At 47.7% G+C, this 1233-nt stretch overlaps 1 protein-coding gene across 1 annotated transcript; it reads left to right on the top strand.

The window, feature by feature from the left end:
• Positions 1-96: 96 nt before the first annotated feature.
• PHYBLDRAFT_153230 (hypothetical protein) lies at positions 97-1233 on the top strand (the record flags this gene model as incomplete). The annotated part of the gene is made up of 6 exons (XM_018433094.1): positions 97-298; positions 484-524; positions 574-640; positions 723-838; positions 948-1051; positions 1134-1233. The coding sequence occupies 6 exons, from the start codon at positions 97-99 to the stop codon at positions 1231-1233; spliced, it is 630 nt and encodes a 209-aa protein (XP_018283792.1).

Below are 1233 nucleotides of genomic sequence, written 5' to 3'. Positions count from 1 at the left end.
CATCTTTCTCTGAAGTACGAATTGGCAACCGCAACTGCATCAAACGCACGACAAACTAGCTCGGCTAGACACTTGGCGCAAGTATAAATACTTGCAATGTACAAAGGTGCATTCCGTGCAATGTCCCCTTGTAGGTCTAGAAAGAAATGGGGTCCCATCTGGGAACTAAACGCCCAGAGAGATAAAGAAATCTGCTGGTTTTACCTTTTGATGCCAGTATTTCCTCGGAGACAGAATCTCCTCAATAGTGACAAAGGTAGTGTGGAGAAAGATAACCAGTGCTCAGGCAGCGCTGCACGTCAGCCTACACCTTTACAACCAGCTAGCTTTCTCTAGAGTATCGGCTGACACCGCAACCGCATCGCGCACACAAGAACCAACTCGGCTAGACACTTATGCAATTTAAAAAATTGCTATGTACATCAGCAGCGAACCACTGAAGACACAGTACAAGAGTACATTCCGTGCAATGACTTCTTGTAGGTCTAGAAAAGAACGCGCGCCACCTGGGAACGAAACGCCCGGTGGAAAATACTTCATTGGTCATACCCTATAGCAACTGACACTTCATAGGAACTTATCTTCCTCCATGCCAAGGGTAGTGTGGAGAGTCTCTACCAGCCATCCTGCAGCGCTGCACGTCAGCATTCACTCTCATAGCTGGCTTCTTCTCTCTTAAGCACTGGCTTGCACCAGCACACACACAAGAACCAAATCCCTAGACTCTCGCGCAATTAATGGTCATACTACTAGAGCACAAAGTGCCGTTCGCAATCGCAAGAATTGCCAGTGTTACAGTAACAAAGACTGTAGACACGATACAAAAGAACGTGCGTGCGTACGTCTCCTGTAGGTCTAGTATATACGAAGGGGGACAATCTAGGAACGAAACTCCTAGATCATCATAGGACTGGCAGTTTCACCCTATGTAGAACAACACTTCATAGGCAACTATTTTCCTCCATGTTGAGAGTGGTGTGGAGAGCAAATTCAAGCCAGAAGGCAGCGCTGCGCGTCAGCCTACACCTTCCAGCAAGCTACACTCTCTAGAGTATCGACTAAAGTCGCATCGCGCACACTAAAACCGCCTTGCCAGACACTTGTGCAACTTCGAAAAATTGCTATGTAATCAGCAGCGAACCACTGAAGACACAGTACGAGCGCATTCGCGCAATACCACTCGTAGGTCTGGCCTGGAAACTTCTCTACAACGGAAACGAAACGTCCGTGTAG

The sequence above is a fragment of the Phycomyces blakesleeanus genome (assembly GCF_001638985.1).
Source record: "Phycomyces blakesleeanus NRRL 1555(-) unplaced genomic scaffold PHYBLscaffold_42, whole genome shotgun sequence".
In the NCBI taxonomy this organism is placed as follows: Eukaryota; Fungi; Mucoromycota; class Mucoromycetes; order Mucorales; family Phycomycetaceae; genus Phycomyces; species Phycomyces blakesleeanus.
Note: the sequence above shows the minus strand (reverse complement) of the source record. Positions and strands in the feature narration are given on the sequence as shown.